This window comes from Narcine bancroftii, chromosome 3, assembly GCF_036971445.1.
Source record: "Narcine bancroftii isolate sNarBan1 chromosome 3, sNarBan1.hap1, whole genome shotgun sequence".
NCBI lineage: Eukaryota > Metazoa > Chordata > Chondrichthyes > Torpediniformes > Narcinidae > Narcine > Narcine bancroftii.
Window position 1 is genome coordinate 182,795,570 of NC_091471.1, and position 19,004 is coordinate 182,814,573.

The 19,004-nt window shown below is 40.2% G+C and overlaps 1 protein-coding gene across 2 annotated transcripts in view; it reads left to right on the plus strand.

The window, feature by feature from the left end:
- The window catches only part of LOC138756324 (complement C1q tumor necrosis factor-related protein 7), a 96,148-nt gene that overhangs the window by 43,341 nt on the left and 33,803 nt on the right, over positions 1–19,004 (plus strand). For both annotated transcript variants that reach the window (XM_069922853.1, XM_069922854.1), the window contains one exon: positions 17,702–17,959. In XM_069922853.1, the coding sequence (XP_069778954.1) occupies positions 17,710–17,959 (250 nt within the window). In that variant the 5' untranslated portion in view covers positions 17,702–17,709. The remainder of the gene's footprint in view (positions 1–17,701; positions 17,960–19,004) is intronic.

A 19,004-nucleotide genomic window follows, 5' to 3' on the forward strand; every position in this document is an offset into this window, starting at 1 on the left:
ATCTGATAATGGTGATATAATGAGTGCTATTATGGGAGAGCCAAAGAACTGATGGAACCAGATGAAACTGAAAGGGGGGTAGAGTAAAGAGGGGGAAGAATCCTGCAGATGAAATTTGAGTGTACGATGATGGAACCAGAGAGAGGAGGTGATGAGAATGGGTGGAGGCTTTGTTTGGGTACATGGGAAAAGGGACAGAAATATGGAGGGGGGTGGGGGGGAGAGCAGAAATAGCTCATGGGTGTGCCTTCTTAGTGTTTGCCTCCATATGTTGTTTCCATTATGGGGACTCCCAGGCCCTTGAAGGTACTGACCTTCTCCACTGCCATCCCAACAATGAAGTCATTGAAGTGTACAGTCCTTTTGCCACCTTTCTTCTAAAGTCCACAATGTCCTTGCTCCACAACACTGAGAGCAAGATTGTTGTTCTGACACCACCAAACCAGATTTTCAATCTCCATCCTTGCTCTGACTCATCAGTACCTGAAATTCAGTCAACAATGGTGGTATCATCTGTAGAAGTATATATTGTGTTTGGAAATGAACTTGGCTACTCACTCATGTAGGTGATAGAGAGGGGTCTAAGCATGTGGCTTTATGGTGCTGCTGTGTTCATGGTTAGTGAGGAGGAGATAATGTGACCAATCTACATTTATTGTGGTCTGGTGACAAGGGAGTAAAGGATTCAGTTGCAAAGGTAGAAAAACCTTACGTAGGTGTCCTTGTGGCCCAAGTGATCTAATGCAAAGTGAAGGGAGAGCCAGATAGTATTTGACGTGATTTGACGTGGGTTCACTTCAATTGAAATGAGTTTCCCTTTGGACGACACAACCCTGAACATCATTAATTTTGATGAGAGATTAATGGGGGAGGCCTACCTGGAGGAAACTGGAAAAGCCAAGTCCAGGGGCAGCAAAGCATAAGGCTTTAATTAGTGGGTGAATTAGAGGCAGAGGTTGACATTATTATGGAGATGGATCCTTTCATTTTAGACCCATTTGTCTTAAGTTAAGTATGCTTGGAGGCACTAGCTTAATTCTTCTCCAGACACCTGGCATGGGCCAAGTTGATTAACAGGCACTAACACATTTCTGTACTGCCCAGCAGCTGAGGAGGCACATAGGGTCTAATCTGTGAAACTGAAGGTTCTTACTGCCATTCAAAACAACAATGTCCAGTTACTGTTAGGATAGACTAGCACCATTCTTACTAACTTCACGTGAATCCCTCAGAAGATTCTTGAAGCAAATGTTGAGAGGAGTGCTGGTCAAAAATTGGCAAAGTGTTTCAGAAATTATCCTTAAAGTATCCTATTCAAAAGCTCCAGCAGTCAATAAACAGTGAAAGCTGAGCTTAGTTTTAAAGAACCATTTATCCTCAGGGCAATGGTTTCCATCGAAGATTTATTGCAGTTCTGCCAGTCGTTGTTGGAGGAGGTCATCCATTCAAGTATTTCCTACCAAAATACTCTGATGAGCACCTGCAGGCTACTGGTAAAAGATATTTCTTTAATCAATGGAGTAGGTATTCCTTCTGCAGCCTTCAGCTCATTGACCAAGATGGTATATTGTACTAAAGTCGGAAGCAGATAAATTCTTGAAAAGTAAGGCAGTGAAAGGTTACTAGGGCAGGAAAGATTGCATTGTTGAGTTTGCAATCAGATGAACACAGAGATTCATTGGGTTGAGTGGACTATTCCTAATCCATATGTTCATATCCCACCTTTGCCAATTTTTGAGTGTTTGAAATATCTGGGGAAGAAAAACATTAATGTACTGAAATAACATTTCCAGAGTCAATAACTCTAGCACTTTTGAAGGATAATGTGTTCAAGAACTGAAGAAATTACTTCTGGAAAAAAACATCTGACATTTATTTTCAGAAGTTGACATGTGCAGCTGTCCAAAAGGTCATAGATAGAATTTCACTTAACTTCCTTCCTTTATTTATTAATTTATTTATTTTGAGTTTATTTATTTATTTATTTATTACAACATGGAAGCAGACCCGTCTAGCCTTCTAGCCCATGAGCCTGCACTGCCCAAATATACCAATTAGCCTACAAACGCCATAGGTTTTTGGTGGGTGGAGGAAATGGGACCATCCAGTGAATCCCACGTGGTCATGGGGAAAATGTACAGACCACGCCAGATTCAAACCTGGGTCACTGGCACTGTGATAGTGTTGTGCTAACCGCCGTGCTAACTGTGTCACCCCAGATTCTGCCCAAATGCAGATAAACTATTTCTCTGTGAAAATTGCCTGTTCTCTGGTACTGTTTGTCTACCATACCCATTCCTGACTGCTGTATGTCCAATTGGTACTTTAATCCTAGACTCGATGAAAATCTTTCTATAAGATGCTTCATTAAGTGGGGGAAAAAACAAAAATTGCTGGGAAAAATCAGCAGGTCTGTGAAAAGAGAAACAGGTCTGTGACCTTTCCCAGAACTAGCAGGTGCTCTACGAATTTCCAGATCACAAAATATTTAGTTTTAAACATATTTTTTTCTTTCATTGCTGGTTGCAGTTCAAGGTGAGGCATAGTATTAGGCCCTAGAGACAATTTTCTTCAGTTAAAAGGCATTTTTCTGTGCATTTGCACAATCTGAACAAAGATCTCTACATCCCATTCTTTTTTTCCTCTGTCCCTGTTGTTTCAAATTTTCCACTGCAACTGAAAATTAGTGGCCCGAAGCAAGGGGCTCATGTTCCATTGGATTGGAGTTTAATTATATTTTAATTTACTGCCATCCGAATCCAACCCCTCTAAATGAAAGATTTTCTGGGAAAATAGCCACCATTGTGCAATATAAAGTATATTTTTTGGTTTGATCAACTGGAAATTTGTAAAACTCCATCAGTACTTGGCCTAATAGATTAAATAACTAAAAAGGTACTTTATCTAGAAAACCCACAATTTGATTTTGGAAGCAATGTATTTTTTTGCTCTTCAATTTGAGAACTGGGCTGATGAAACTTTTGAAGCTTTGGCAATAGAAACAATTCAGATTCTCTCCTTATGGCAGCAATTAACTTGGCAAGATAATAATTTTCTCCTTTGAATAGAACATCATGCACTTTCCAACATCTTGATGCTTCATCTTTGGAATTTACATGCTCAAATTGAAGATTTATATGGCCATATAAAGCTGCATACACACAGAAACTAATACATAAACAATCAGCCCCAGAGATAGCAATAATATATGGCCATAATGCTGACATTTTCATAGAGGCTTTGTATTTCTATATTCCAGCTTTAGGATTAACTTGATAGCTACTCACAGTATCCATCAATGGTACCTTCCATATATGGTGAATTATTGAGCAACTTAAGTACCAGTATGTTGAGAGGAGTTTAAAATGCAAGGCATAGTTCCAACTCAGCAAATCTGTTTCTCTTCAGACAATTGAAGTTAATTAAGATGCTGAAAATAATTCAGCAACTTTACAAAGATAATGGTGAACATATTCCACAAGGATATTAAAATTGAATTCTGATTATTGGCTGTTAAAATTAGGCATCAAGATGCACAGACAAAATAGATGGGATTGAATGATCAGGATCTGAAATATACAACAAAGATCATCCACATATAAAGAAATCTTGTGAACACTTCCACCTCTTAAAATTCCAAAGATTTCACTAAATTGCCAAAAGGCCAGTGCCAATGGTTCTAATGCCAAATTAAATAATAAAGGGCTAAGAGGACGATCTTGCCATGGCAAAGATTAAACGGTTTGGATTTTAAATAGTTAGTAGAAATTGAAGCAACAGGAGATGAATATAACAATTTGATCCAATTAATAAATTTGGGACCAAAGTTAATTTTTTCTAGTACTTTAAATAGATAGTTGTATTCTACTCTGTCAAATACTTTTTCAGCATCTAAGGAGATAACACACTCTGAACAAGAGAAAGGAGGGGAGTAAAGAATGTTTAATAAATGATGGATACTAAACAGTGAGTAACGTCCATTAATACACCGTGTTTGATCTTCATAAATAATAAGAGGCATGATGTTATCCAACCTACAAGTCAATAACTTAGACTGAAGCATTAGCGTTCAAAAGATAAATAGGCCTATAAGAGGAACAGTCAGAAAAATCCTTGTTCTTTTTGGGGAAGTGAAATTGAAGCTTCATAAAAAGTAGCAGGTAATTTCTCAGCAGTAAAAGATTCATACCCGATTTAGTTTCAGTGTTTTCTGAAAGTGTGTGAAAAGGTTTTGTAAAACTCAGCTGGTAGACCATCAGGACCGGGACCTTTGCCGGATTGTAAAGTGTTAATTGTTGCTATGATCTCCTCAGAGGAGACGGGCTTATCCAACAATAACTGGTCTTGTGAGGGAAGCAAAGGAACAAAAAAATTCTCCACACAGACTGAATCTTTAGGAGATTCTGATTTTATAGAAGTAGGAATAAAATTGTCGAAAAGCTTCATTTATCTATAAATGGTCAATGGTAATCTTTAATTTTATCTTTATGAATTTCTGAAATGATTCAGTTAGCAGTGAAGGCTTTCAATTTATTACACAGAGAAAGAAATAGAATGGTATGAGACTAGTTTTGCTGCAATCACATCGTGTAATTAGCCAGTGGTGCCTATTTCATCCAGTGAAGGCCTTACATAGAATTTAATATTTTATAATGTTATTAGCCCCTTTTACACTGGCACTTGAACCCAGTAATTACCACCAATGTACCAGTTCACCTGCCAGTGTCAACGCTTCCAAACTGGTAAGGGGGAGGGGGGCAAATCGCCCTGGGGATGAATCGCCTAGGTATTAATCAGACAAGCTACTATTTATTGTCAAATAATAAAACAGAAATGTAATATTACATAATATTGCCTTTACCCTGCCATAAGGCAGAGGCAGGAAAAGATTCACCATTAGTATTTGCATGGTGTGGTGCCCCTTACAGTTAGAGAAAGAGAAGCAAAAGAGAGTTGTTTCCTCCCCCCCGCCCCACCCCACCCAAATTCATCTGGAGTAAGTGAATAGTAAAAATACACTGAAATGCTGAAGGAACTCAGCCAGTCTTGGAGCATCCATAGGTGATAAAGAAATATTGCCAACATTTTACACCTGAGTCTTTCCTCAAGGAATAAACAAAGAATAAAGAAATACAGGAAATCTCAGAATATAGACAGTGCTAGCTGGGGGAGGAGTCCAGACTAACAAAAGGTGTTAATTTATTGTGATAAAGGGAAAGGTGAGAATTGTGTGAAAGGAACAAAGGGAGAAAGACAGAGCTAGGAGAAGGACACTGGGGAAGAAGTGAGAGGGGTGGGGTTAATGAAAGCCAGAGAAGTCTATGTAAATTCCATCCAGTTGGAGGGTGCCCAGACAGAAGTTGAGGTGCTGTTCCTCCAATTGGCTGGTGGTCTCAGTCTGGCATGAATCTATGGACAGATAGGTCGGCAAGGGAATAAGATGGGTAATTGAAACAGGTGGCCACTGGGAGATCTATGCTATTGCAGTGGACAGAGCTCAAGTGCTCAACAAAGTGATCTCCCAGTCTGCGTCCAGTCTCTCCATAACAGGAGCACAACAGGAGCACCGGATGCAATAGCTTCTGGCACATTAAAACCAGCCAGCCCCTCTTAAAAGGTTAATTTGTCACTGGAAACTAATCATTACTGTAGTTTGCCGAAAGCCAAAGCTGATCACAGTTAAGAGTGAGCATTCCAATTTTTAGACAGGACAGATGTCCTTGCTTGATGGGTTAGCAAAAATGAGAGTGATCTTTTATTTGAAGGAAGCTCAGAAGCTATGCAAGTCCCCACTAAATTGGCAGTGGGGTGGAAAAAATGTGAAGCTAAATTAAAGTAATCTGCTCCTAAGTACTTGGATGGTGAGCTGGAGAAATTTTAATGAAGCCACATGCTCAAAACCAGCAAATGCACCTACAAATTCCATATTTCACCTAACCACATGATTAACCAGACATGGCACAATGCCCTCATCACTGATGATAAATGCTATCAGTCAGAAGTATGCGTAAGGGCATTATGGAGAAAAAAATTAATTTGAAAATAAAGTGAGATCTCTCCAGTTTTAGATGCACCTGCGCATGTCCCTCCAACAGCATTCAAATTTAAATCACACTGAACAAGTCATTCCCTCAGTCAGGAATGTTAACCTATCACCTTACACTCACACAACTATCACTATTTTGAACCATACCCAAGCCTCACAATATTTACAAATAACTAGATAATCAATAACGACAGATCCAGTAGTCAAGTATCAAATAATGATGAGATGGAACACAGGAAAGAGATAGAATTCCAGTGATATAGTGCCAGGATAACAACCTCTCTCTCAATGACAGTATGTGATCATTGACTTCAGGAGAGGGGTAGAGTTCACCTTGTTGTCCATATCAATGGCACTAAAATGGAAAGAGTGGCTGTCCAAGTTTTTGGGAGTAAACCTATTCAGTGTCCTGACCCAGACCAAATGTGATGACGCAATGGTTAAGAAAGCTCACAAATGCCTCATTGAAGACTGAGGAAGTTCAGAATGACCCCTTGTCTTTCAACAACTAGAAGTATATTTGTTGGGTGCATCACAGCATGGTATGGGAACTGCTCTGCTCAAGATCAGAAGAATTTGATCACAATATCACACAAACTCCATGGACTCCAACTCACACCTCCAAGGAAAGGAACCCAAAATATTGAATTAATTTATGCCACCATGGACACGCTCTCTTATCCTTCTCCCAATGGGAAGAAGTCTCAAAAGTGTGAAATCATGCACCAACAGGCTTAAAGAGAGTTTCTCTTCTGCAGTCAAAAAATTTCTGAAAGAATCCCAAAGGGCTCTTCTGCTGATCTTTTGTTTCATTTTAACGTGATACTCTGTAATTGTGCTCCTATCTCTTCTACTTTAAAGAGCTGTATGAATGTTAGACTTTAACTGTTAGAATGATCATTGAAGAACCTTTTTCCCTGTAATCAGGTTTAATGTCAGAATCAGAATTTTTTGTCATGAACATTCGGTGTTTTGCTGCAGCATCATACTATCATCTTACAACGTTACTAGAAATTTTTTTAAAAATAACAACAATATTCCACAAAAAGTAAACCAGTGTCTTTGGTTCATTGGTTATTCAGGAATCTGATGGCGGGGGAAGTCCTTGTGCCATTGAGTGCTCATCGTTAGGCTCCTGTACCTTTTTCCTGATAGTGGCAGAGTGAAGAGGGCATGGCCTGGGTGGTGGGGGTTTTTAAGGATAGAGGCTGCTCTTTTAAGACTCCGCCTCATGTAGATGCCCTTGATGGAGTGAAGTCTGGTGCCTGTGATATCTCGGCCCAAATTAACAACCCTCTGTGGTGCGCTGTTAGCCAGAATCAGACACACACAAGATAAAGACTGTACAACAGGCTTTAATCCACAAAGACTTCCACAGAGCCAGGCTAGCTGTAGCTGCAGTAACTCTGAGTGAGCTTCGGGAGGCCGGCACAGGCTTATATCTCAGAGGGTGATTGACACCCGACAGGGTGGGGCTTGATTCCTTCAGGCCGACTGATTGACAGCCAGCCAGGTGTTGTCCTATCCCATTACACTCCTGCAGGTACAGAGGTTGCCCCCTGCAGTAGGCCGGTGGTGTACCACCACACCCTATGAAGTTTATTCTAGCCTTGAGAGATGGTGTCTCCATACCAGGCATTGATGCAACTGGCCAGAATGCTCTCCACGGTACACCTGTAGATGTTTTTGAGAGTTTTCAGTGACATTCAGAATCTCCTCAGACACCTCACAAAGTATAGCCACTGGCGAGCCTTCTTTGTGATTGCATCAATGTTGAGGCTCCAGGACAGATCCTAAGAGATGTTGACACCCAGGAATTTGAAGTTCTTGACCATCTCCACTACTGAGCCCTCAATAAGGACAGGGCCATGTTTTCTTGACGTCCTTCTAAAGTCCACACTCATCTCCTTGGTTTTGCTGACAGTTAGTGGAAGGTTGTTGTCGTTATACCATTCACCGAGCTGATCTATATCCTTCCTGAACGCTTCCTCATTGCTCTTTGTGATTCGGCCGACAACTGTTGTGTCATCGACAAACTTGTAGATGATATTGGAATTCTGTCTGGTTTCATAGTCTTGAGTGTACAATGAGTAGAGCAGTTGGCTAATCACACATCCTTGGGGTGTACATGTGTTGATAATTAGAGGAGGTAACATTGTTTCCAATTCATACTGATTGCTCTTTCAATGAGAAAGTCAAGTGTCCAGTTACAGACTGGGGTACAGAGGCCTAGAGTTTGTAGCTTCTTGACCAGCATTGAGGGAATAATGTTATTAAAGGCCAAGCTGTAGTCAATGAAGAACAGCAGTTTGTCAGAATTGCTGTTTTCAAGGTTATCCAGAGTGGAGTGGAGAGCCAGCAATATTCCATCTGCTGTGGAGTGATTGTGACAATAGGCGATGGCAGTGGGTCCAAATCTTTGTTTAGGTTTATGTTAATTCTGGCCATGACCAGCCTCCCAAAATATTTTATCACATTAGAAGTTAGTGCTACTGGACGGTCGTCACTGAGGGAGCTCTCTCTACTTTTCTTGGGTACCGGGATGATTGATACCTCTGACTGCAGCAATGGGAGTTTGAAAATGTCCGTGAACATTCCACTTAGTTGATTGGCGCAGATTTTCAGTACCCTGCCAGGTTCACTGTCAGGACCTGACACCTTGTGAGGGTTCACCCTCTTGAATGATGTTCTGGTGTCATCCTCAGAGACAGATGTCATAGGGTCCTCAGCCTTTGCATGGATTCTAGTAGGCATTGTTTGGTTCTTCTTTTCAAAGCAGGTATAGAAGGTGATCAGCTCATCGGGTCATGAAGCATCACTGCCATCTATATTGTTTGCCCTCACTTTGTAGGCTGTAATGACCTGCACTCCCTGAAATAGCTACTGTGTATCTCTCTCTGTCTCTGGCTTCCTCTGGAATTGCCACTTTGTTTCAGAGATGGCCTATTGCAGGTCATAACTGGACTTCTTGTCAAGATCCCAAACCCTGCCCTTGTTCTCACCCTCAGCAGTGACAATGTGACAATAAACTTAAACATTGAAACACTTCCCTCTCTCCCAGAAAATTGATATTAACACCAGAACCAGGTTTGACTGCAGGAGAAAAGAATGTTGGGGCAACTGTTATAGAGTGTGTATCTAGCAGAAGGCATAATGTTATGATCTTACCTGTCCTCTTTCACTCATAACTTTTTTCTGATATATATATATATATATATGTATATTTACATATAGATAGATAGATATAAATAGATATATACATACACACAGCACAGTAACAGGCCCTTCCAATCCAGAAGCCCATACCACCTAAATACCCCAACTACCCATGGAGAAAACCCATGCAGCTAAGGGGAGAAGGTAGAAACTCCTTAAAGACAGCACTGGATTAGAACAAGGGTCATTATCGTTGTAATAGCATGGTGTTAACCACTACACTAACCATGCTGCCAAGATGCAAATGATATGGGCATGTACCAGTCACTTTATTGACCATATCATTCACTACTTTATATCTCTTGATCTTCTCTTTCCATATAACCAAGAGATCCAGTCAGTTCACGGGGTGGTCAATACCAAAAGACAAAGATATCTAACCATTGGAACCACAAGTTCAGAAACATACAGTTTACTTAACCTTGAGGTTAAATTGGAGATGAGATGCGTATGGCTGCCACCAAGCATACATAACTTGAAGCCAGGTCAGTGGTGATGGGCAATATTGGTGCCCACACACTGAACTCTGATGCAAGGACTTGGGTGAGAAATTTGAAGGTAAAGAATAGAGAAGAAAACTGATGAATTAACACAAAAAAAAACACCTGGTCTATTGGTGCCTGCAGTTAATATTGCAAAGCATGGGAGAGCCAAACTTTAACCTTGACAAGGATAGCACTGAGTATAGAGTTCATCTTTGTCAGCATGGAAGTTATAGGCAGGATCATTTCAAGATGACATCTCATGGGTTTCCTATGCAACACCATCAGAGGTCACCCACTCCTATATGTTCTGTTGGAAAGCTCAAGCAGCTGCAATCATGGTGTTAGATGCTGGAGGGTATAATGGCACACAATCAAATACAACTTATTATGAGGTTAATTGATGCTTACCCCAGTGAAGTTAGTGGTATGCTATATCAGTTGTCTCTGGCAGGCTCATCACCATTGCCCCATCAGTGCCCATGTTTGCTGCCCTACAGTGGGAGAGGCGGCAAGCCAAAGCTGAGAATTTTAGGCCTAGGTGAATGTGTCAAGATTATCCTCCAAGACCATCAGCATTTTTCTCTCCTGACAAACCAGTGCCTTCCTTTGATATTACTCCAGCTCATGGGGAGGCATGGTGCTCAGATAGGCAGACAGGAATGCAATAAGGGAATGTGTAAGGATGTTTCTGAGGGAGTGGGGATGTTTTGACATAAATTTATTTTGTTTTTTTTTTGTTTTGTGTTTACTTGATCAGGCAGTTTCAACGATGGATACCAATAGCTGTGGGCAGAATTAAAGTGCAGGATTGTTGCTGTATGATAATTGAGAAGGTGTACACATGCTGGTAGCGCATCCATACAAATTGTTCTTTGTGGAAACACGTTATACAAGCTGCTTCCTTCTTTCTTGTAGTTCTGTCTTTTCTTCTTCTTCCTCACCTCACCTGCTTACAATATTGTAGGTGGCAAGGGTTGACCTCCTGGATGACAGGAGAAAGAAGAAGACCTGCAGGAAATCAGTCCCAAAGTGCTTTGGCAGATTTTTCCTTATGATATAGAAATTGGCCTTTCCCCAATTTGGACATTTATTTCTAGCCTATCTTCCATAACTCTCTTAAAGTTTACAGAATCACAGTTATTAACTTCAAAATGCTCTCCCACTGACACTTCAATGACTTGTCCAGCAACATTCTCTAAGATTAAGTACTGTCCCTTCTCGAGTCATACCTTCAAAGTGACTTGCATCTGGTTGATGGCACTCTACACTATGTGAAAACCAGAAATCCTCAAGAAGTTGCATGTTCATTCTATTTGTTGCTCTCTGCGAATAAAATGTAGTCACTTCAATTTCAAGTGCAAGCATTATAGAGAAGCATTTGGGATAGGTCGGGCTCCCATATTCCATGAGGTATTCAGATTTGTGAATTTAACTGTCAGAAAATAAATATGAAAAGTTTGTTAATTGTCAATGTTCGAAATTATCCAATCCATCCAAACCATCTTTTCCTACAATTGATCATTAATATCCCAATGATTCCCTGAAATAGCATATAATTAACTCAAAATGCAATGTTCTAAAGGCATAACTTTGGCCATTAAAATCTAAATTTAATGGAAAACCAACATTATGCCTTTGACAGATTGATAATGGCACAGAGAGAGATATATAATAACTAATCATGGTTTAAATAATCAAATTGGATAGATGGTCCTTCAAGCGCAATACAATATTGTCAGGTAGGCAACAAGACAGTCAAAGGGTGTTGACTCTGCACAGTTACCTACTTTTCCATGAAGGAAATAATGGTTTTTAATAAAGCATATATGAGAAATATAAATGGAAGTTTACAAGAATACAAAATCCAAAATAAGAAAGCCTGTTTAAGCCATTCCATATGTTTGCTTTTTCCCTGTGGATCTTGTATAGTTTCCAAATGTACAGCATGCAATTTCCACATGGACAATGAACAATTTTTAACTGGGCCATGTACAGTTTCCACATGAATCATGTGGAGTTTGTTACTTCTATCTGAAAATTTACAAAAATACAAATTAACTATTGGGAAAACATGAAAACAAATAAAGGACTGTACATAGATAATGAAATGTTAACAAACTGTGTAATACAGAGAGACTACAAGAAAAAAAAATCAATAAAGTGCAAAAGTAAGAGTTTGTTTGTTGTTGAAGAGTCTGACGATGGAGGGGTGGCAGCTGTTCCTGAAACTGGTAGTGCAAGTCTTGTGGCACCTATACCTTTTTTCCTGATGGTAGCAGTGAGAACAGAGTGCGTGGATCCTTGATGATTGCTGCTGCTCTCCGATGGCAGCGTTCCCTGTCGATGGTGGGAAGGGATTTGCCTGTGCTGGGTCCACTGCCTTTTGCAGAGCTTTACGCTCAGGGGTATTGGTGTTCCCATGCCAGACTGTGATGAAGCCAGTCAGCACATTTCCACCTCACATTTTTGAACTCTAACAGAGTTTCTATGTCATGCCAAACCTCCTCAAACATCGGAGGAAGTAGAGAGCTGATATGCTTTCTTCATGATGCTATTAGTGTGTTGAGTCCAGGAAAGGTCATTTGAGATAGTGAAGCCCAGGAACTTAATTTTGATCACCCTCTCCAGCTCAGGTCAGAAGCTGGATGTTTGATGTTTGCAGTGAGCATAGGAAAGTTCAGGAATTAACAAAAGATTTGAATCAAAATTACTTTTGGAAGTTTCTTGCTTTTCCTTAATTTAATCAGAAGGATTACAATTTGTAATAATTTGTTCCCTGAGATTCCATCTTCCCCTTTCTGTCATATGTTCTAATGTTTCTGTATGTGCGGGTTAAGAGTATTACACAGTGCACATTGTTACACAGATGGTGTTGCTGGAAATGACCGTTGTTGATGCTGGGCTACTAGTCTGATGTTAGCCTCTGCAGAGAGATGTTAACAGCCACACGCAGAATCCCATTTCCCGAATGATAACTATGGTAAAAAGTCCAGTTTCTCAATGAGTTTTAAGATTAGAAAATATCCACAAGATTCCCCCCACCCCCCAGAGAATGTACTCAGACCTAACTTAATATTATAAGGACTGCCCTTCTATTGGCAAGACCAAGCAGCATGAGACAATATCACTGAGAAGATTTTCCACAACTGTGTCGGACTGGGAGCCAAAAACAATGTGCAGGAGGAACTCCATGGGCAAGCAGCATCAATTGGGGAGAGGGGGAGGGTGGGAGGGGGAGGGGGAGGGGGAGGGGGAGGGGGAGGGGGGGACGGGAAAGGGAGGAATTGTCAATGATTCAGATTGAATCTCGTCATCAGATGCAAATTAAGAAAGTAAAACTTGTGTGCCGCTTAGTAAATCAAGATGCATGGAAAAGAATAAAGCCCAAAAGGGGAAAATTTGTATTTTCTTCCACACATTTGGTGCCACTGAATTATTTCCATTTTTTTCCTCTCAAAATTTCAGTGGAGTTTCTGAAATAGATCTGAGTTTATGAAAGTTTATTTTCCTCCATAGAACAGATTTAGAAATAAGTAAATGAGACCAAACTGGGGCAAAGCTGGCAGATGATAGTAACATTGTTTTCATTCACTACTAGTGCCACAGTGAGGTTCTTTTCCTACATAAACCGAATGTCCGAAAATGATTTCCGTCTTAGGGTTCATTAAAGGCAATTTTGAAACCATTGGCAGAGTTCCATGATGAACTAAGTAAAAAAAACACTGCCTTAGCTCCCAGACAAATGATTAAGTTAAGTATTACAAAGAAAAGGACACACCTTGCACTTGAAATTGAAGTGACTACATTTTAGTAGGCCTTGGCAAGTATTTATAATGTAGTGGAATTGTGTTCCTGGAATATGGAAGAGGCCATTAATAGTTATCTTATTGTGCACAAGATCTCTAGGAGAGGGACCACAAGCATCAAGGATATAAGAGGCACACTACCTCTCGTAGATAGATGTGTCTATGTGATGAGACACAGATTTAACAGCGATCTGGTCTGTAATGGCAATAAAATTTGTTTCACAAGCTTCTTCCAAGCTTATGGGGGAGCAGTTCTTTGGTCAAGGGCTACATTTAGAAAGTAGTTGAGCTGAGGTGCTCTTTTGTAATACATGCACGAGCGCGTCATTCACCAGGAATCAGCTGCAAAGCCATCTATAAATTTACCTGTTTGTCAAGGTGTATGTCATCATCTTTGCTGACTGAAAGTCTTGCTGCATCTCCAACTGGGGAAAAAAGTGAATTTATTCATCCATTCTCCTACATAGAGTAGCAAACTATTCATTGCTCTCTGCTCAATAACTTGCATAGAGTTCCAGACTACATCATTAAAGTTTAAAATTCTCATTCTTTCTTTCAAAGTTCTCCATGTCTTCTATTGATACTCATCTCAGTCGGCTCTTTTAACATGACTAATCTCCAGGAATAATTCACTCTTCCAACACTGTATTTTTCATTCCATTCAGCTGGTGGCTATGCCATCAGCTTTGGGATTCCATCTCTAAAACACCTGTTTTTCCACCCTCTCTTTCTTTGCAAATACGTTTGCTCACATATTCTGGTATCCAAATGCTTGACAAGTCTGGTCACACTTCTGTGAAGCAACTTAAGGAGACTTTCTTCTGTTACGGAGTTCAGAGGACCCCAAAAACTAGCAGCAATAGATATGCACCAAAACACAGGGTTACTTAAACAGAAGTAGTTTTTACTTATATTTAACCATATAACCATTTACGGAGTGCAAACAGGCCATGTTGGCCTTTCGAGTCCGCACCAGTTCACTAGAACAACTCCACTAGCTCAAACCTCCCGCTCACCGCCAATAACCCTCCAATCCCCTCACCTCCAGGTACACATCCAACTTTCTCTTAAAAGACAGAAGGGACCCTGCCACAACTATCTCAGTTGAACAAGAAAACAGAATTAAACTTTCATTTATTATTTAACCTACTTACTTAATCTACCTTCTAATACTAAGTGCAGGTGTGTGTAATGTGTATTTAAGATGAGAAAAGTTCTTTGGATCACAGTCCAATCTCACGGGTTGCAGGCAATTCTTGTACTGTGCACAGAAGTTAACATTAACAAAGTCTTTGGTGCTTAACAGGCAAATGGTTCCCACTCAGGAGGGTTCTTGCTGGTTTTCAGAGAGAGATTCCTTTTCCACGACATCTGCAACTGATTCCTTCTCAATCAGTCTTGCCGATGAAACTTGCCCCCTTCAGGTTTCTTCAGATGATCCTCTTTCTTTCAGGTCACCTTTCAGACGGCCAGTCTTCTCCTTTGACCAGGCAGCCTTCCTAAGTTTGCCAGCTTGTCCCTCTGGAACTGATTTCTGTGACTCTTTCTCTCTCACTCCCCAAGAGCTGTTCTGTCCCTTGCCTGCAAAGATCACATGTTCTCCCAGGTAAGCTGCTGCCGTTGCTACTTCGTTGCTCTTCTGCAAAAAGCACCCTGCAAAAGTCCTGCAAAAATTTTCTGTTTTGAAATGTGTGTGCAAGCTGCTCTAATAATTCCTCCCAAGCCAAAGTACTCTGTCACACTTCTTGTAAAATAATTCTGTATGTGTGATTGTCCTCATGGCTCACTACCTTCATTAAAGACTCAGCTTGCTGTTTGGATGTCTACAATAGTGACAGCGAAGATATTTGAACAAGTTGATGTCAGCATATTGTTTTATGGGATGGATCCTGCGGTCACTTGTGTGTAAGTTTTAGATGGGAATTGTTTCACTGTCATTATTTGCATTTTATGTCACATATGGCATTACTGCAGGTGGCCTCTTCACAATATTCTGTCTGTCTATAGAATGAGTCTTAATTCGATCTTGGAGTCCTTCTCTGATGATTGAGATGATGAGCAATCTTAATAAGCTTGGGCTCAAACATTAGGTGTCCTTAAGATTGATTGCAGATCCTTAAAAACCCAATATACGAGTCAGTCTTTAGGTTACATTTTGCTTAATAACATTTCTGAGCTGAGAGAAAAGGATTTTTAAATTTTTTTAATGTATTAACAGTGATGAATTGCATCGTTTAAGAGATTAATTGGGTAAGGAGAGTCCTTGTAAGTAAAATTGTGCATGGCTCACAGGTAAGGCAATCATTCCAATAAAATAGTTGTTCCCATTCTTACATACGTGAAAGTTAGGCAAAGAGCTTAGTGCAACTATAAGGAATTCCTGTTGCACTTTAGATATGCACAGTTTCTATGAATTTTTCAGGGTCCAAATCCATACATCCCTCAAAGATGCCGCACAGGTTGATAGGATAGTGAAGAAGGCCTATGCAGGGTCAGTGCCAGAAAGAGTGTTAGAGGGCAGCACTAGGGTAACTGGTGGGAGGGGGGGGGCACAGTCCAACAGTCATAAATTCACTCAGTGAGGGGGGTGAAGGGGGTTCAGCCTACCTATTGAACAGATGTAAACTTCCTCCGTCCCTCAGACATTACAGCCGAAAGTGCTGCTTTTATTGCATGGAGAATGCTGGTAAATCTTCATAAGGTTTACCAGTGAGTTCCATGGGAAATGGCTGGCAGAGGGGCAGCCAATAAGTTTTTGACTCTGTTTATACAAGAGACCCAAAATATGTTGGCACTAAAATGCTCAGAGGTCCATGTTTGTGGTCCCAGGCAACATCTAGGCCAATGTACAATGTCCAAAGATCCACTGCACACTTGAATTATGCCAGTTAAAGACCAATAACAAATATTTGATTCCCATAGGTGTCTTCAGCCTCAAAACAAAAGGGGAGTTGATTAAATAGAATATAGTTTATGAAGGATATGAATCTGAAACTCCCTGGCTCTCCCTCTTTTAGCCAATGCCTGAAATGGATAGGAATGAAAAATTTAAGGATTTATTTTTAGTATTCATGCACATCCAGTGTGTGGTTCCTTTCTCAATAATCTCTTCCATGGGAGGTATAAAAGAAAGCAAAGTAAGATTTCTACATTTGCCAGGTTAGGAAGACTTAGACACAAGATTTCAATTTCCTGAGACATGTAACCTATTCTTGATGAAAATTATTAATATTTACATAGAACATTATAGCACAGAAACAGGCCTCTTCAGCACTTCTAGTCTGTGCCAAACCATTTTGTTTGCCTAGTCGCACTGACCTGTCCCTATACCTCTCCCATCCATGTACCTGTCCAAATTCTCAAATGTTAAAATTGACCCTGCATACACCACTTCAGCTGGAATCACATTCCACACCCCACTTCACTTTGTGTGAAGAGGTTCCCCTCAACATTACTCCTTTCACTCTTATCCCATGTCCTCTGGTTTGTATCTCACCTACCGTCAGTGGAAAAAGCTGATCTACATTGTCTATCCCCCTCATAATTTTAAATACATCTTTCAAATCTTCCCTCATTCTTCTATGCTCCAGGGAGTAAAGTCCTAAACTTTTTAACATTTCCCTGTAACTCATGATGTACCATCCATGCTAGTCAACTGCCCTGAACTGGGGAGGGTGTTGTGGAACAGTCACCATTATTCAGGAGTCTGTGGGAGGTGTTGCAGGTTAATGGGCCAGTGGGTGTGCCCAGACAGTTAAATGTACAAACAGTGGTTGACCACAGTTCATTTCCTGAAGTCCAGGCAACATTCTAGTACATCTTCTTTGCATTCCTTCCATCTTATTGATACAGTTTTACACTCAGCATTGGATTTTTAAAAACTCTTCAGTCAAAATTTGTTGATAGTGACTACATTTTTGATTGGATTTAATGGAAAGTAACTATTCAGAGATGCTCTTCATAATTTTATTCATGTCTTTCTTTGACTTTTTACTTGTGATATCACTTCAGCACTTAAGTCATATCTATCACAGTGGCTTCAGTGGGAGCTGTATTTCATCTTGTGTATATATGATTTCAATAAAGATGCATTACCATTGTGTGATATTTAAAGCAACATATTGATTGCTTTTATTACTTTCTTGTAGATTGCAAGATGCTAGCCGTGCTTTACCTGGCTGTCCTTGTGCACTGTATAACTGGCCAATCCCTTCTGATTAAACTCAAAGGAGAGCGGAGATATACCAGTAACTTTCCCAAATTAGTATGTAGTGCTCCTGGCTTACCTGGACTGCCAGGGCCACAGGGGCCAAATGGAACTCCAGGGCCACATGGGCGAATTGGCCTTCCCGGCAGAGACGGGAGAGATGGACGACCAGGTGAAAAGGGTGAGAAGGGAACAGCAGGTACTGCATTTATGTTTCTTTTTAGGTTGGTTATTGCAACAATTCAATTGTTTTACAAAATAAGCAACATTAATAAAATGATAAGTTATGATGTCAATGCAAAACATTAAAATGAGTGAACAAAATAGCCAATGGAAAGCAGGAGGAAAAAAATTACTAAACTCAGCCACTGTTAGCTAATTCTGCCAGCAAATATTTAATGTTTGATACTGTTTCCCATTAATAAAATATTTTCATAGAGGCTATCATTTTTGATGCAATGGATTTAAATAAACAACTTCAATAAATGCATTTTAAAATGCATTAAAACATTTTTTTCTTGGTCAGTTTTTCTATTTATCTCAAATCTATTTTTGGATATTATCAGATGTTTTTCAGGCGCATTTGATGACATCCATTACCTCCAACACTAAATATCCTCAGTAAATCACACTTAACATCTTTGCACAAATACCCTAAATTTTATTTGAGTTTCTCATTTCCCCAGCCCTTCAGATGCATCAACCTATCTTTTAGGCAATAACAGCTCTTGATTTTCCAGTGACAGGTCCAATTATCTATAAATGAAAACAATAAAAAGAAAAATGCTTTCACTTGCAGCAGCTTTTACAACCTCAGGCCATACACGTGTAGTCTCTGGCATAACACACGACATGTGGCAGCCAATTTTTATCCAGGAATATTTTCAGACATGTGCTTGATATACAGAATCTATTATGCATGCACCATGTTCCTGTCTGCCCACTTCCCTGTGTTTTAACCATGTCCCTCTCTGTCTCTCTCCCTGATGTTTCCCTGTCTGTCCCCCATTTTTGTGTCTCTGCCCTTTGTGTGGACACAAGATCTGCAGATTTTGTAATCTGAAGCAAAAGCAAACTACTGGAAGAACTCAGCAGGTCGGAGGATCAGGACTGATCCAGGATCTCATTCCTAAATGTCAGTCATTCCTTTGCCTCTACTTGAACCAATGAGTTCCCCAAGCAGTTTATTTTTGCTTCTTTCTAGTATTCTCCCCATGTTCCTTTCTATCACTCTCTCTCATATT